Here is a 261-nt window from a genome sequence, read left to right as displayed (position 1 = left end):
CACCAGCCCATCCTCAGTGTAATTGGGGGTCCCCTCCTCAATGAATGCCAGGTCGGTCAGGTACATTCCCAGGTAGGGGACACACGGGGGGTCACAACTTGGGGAGCAAACCAGAAAAAAATACTAAAGAAAACTGGGGGCTTATTGGGGGCTTTGGGGAAGGGAGGAGGGTGGGACTCCAGAGTCAGCAGACTCTGAAGGATTCTCTCTGATATAGAGGAGGAAGCCTCTCCCCAGGAAGGCTGCAGGTCCCCTGGGGTG

At 55.9% G+C, this 261-nt stretch overlaps 1 protein-coding gene across 1 annotated transcript in view; it reads right to left on the bottom strand.

The window, feature by feature from the left end:
* LOC104530804 (ras-specific guanine nucleotide-releasing factor 1-like) overlaps nucleotides 1-261 on the bottom strand; it is a 5,273-nt gene that overhangs the window by 2,047 nt on the left and 2,965 nt on the right. Inside the window, 1 exon segment of the mRNA XM_010175499.1 lies at nucleotides 4-97. Within this exon segment, the coding sequence (XP_010173801.1) occupies nucleotides 4-97 (94 nt within the window).

The sequence above is a fragment of the Antrostomus carolinensis genome, unplaced genomic scaffold (assembly GCF_000700745.2).
Source record: "Antrostomus carolinensis isolate BGI_N321 unplaced genomic scaffold, ASM70074v2 scaffold28609, whole genome shotgun sequence".
NCBI lineage: Eukaryota > Metazoa > Chordata > Aves > Caprimulgiformes > Caprimulgidae > Antrostomus > Antrostomus carolinensis.
The sequence above is the reverse complement of the archived record's forward strand: the minus strand, read 5'-3'. Positions and strand labels throughout refer to the sequence as shown.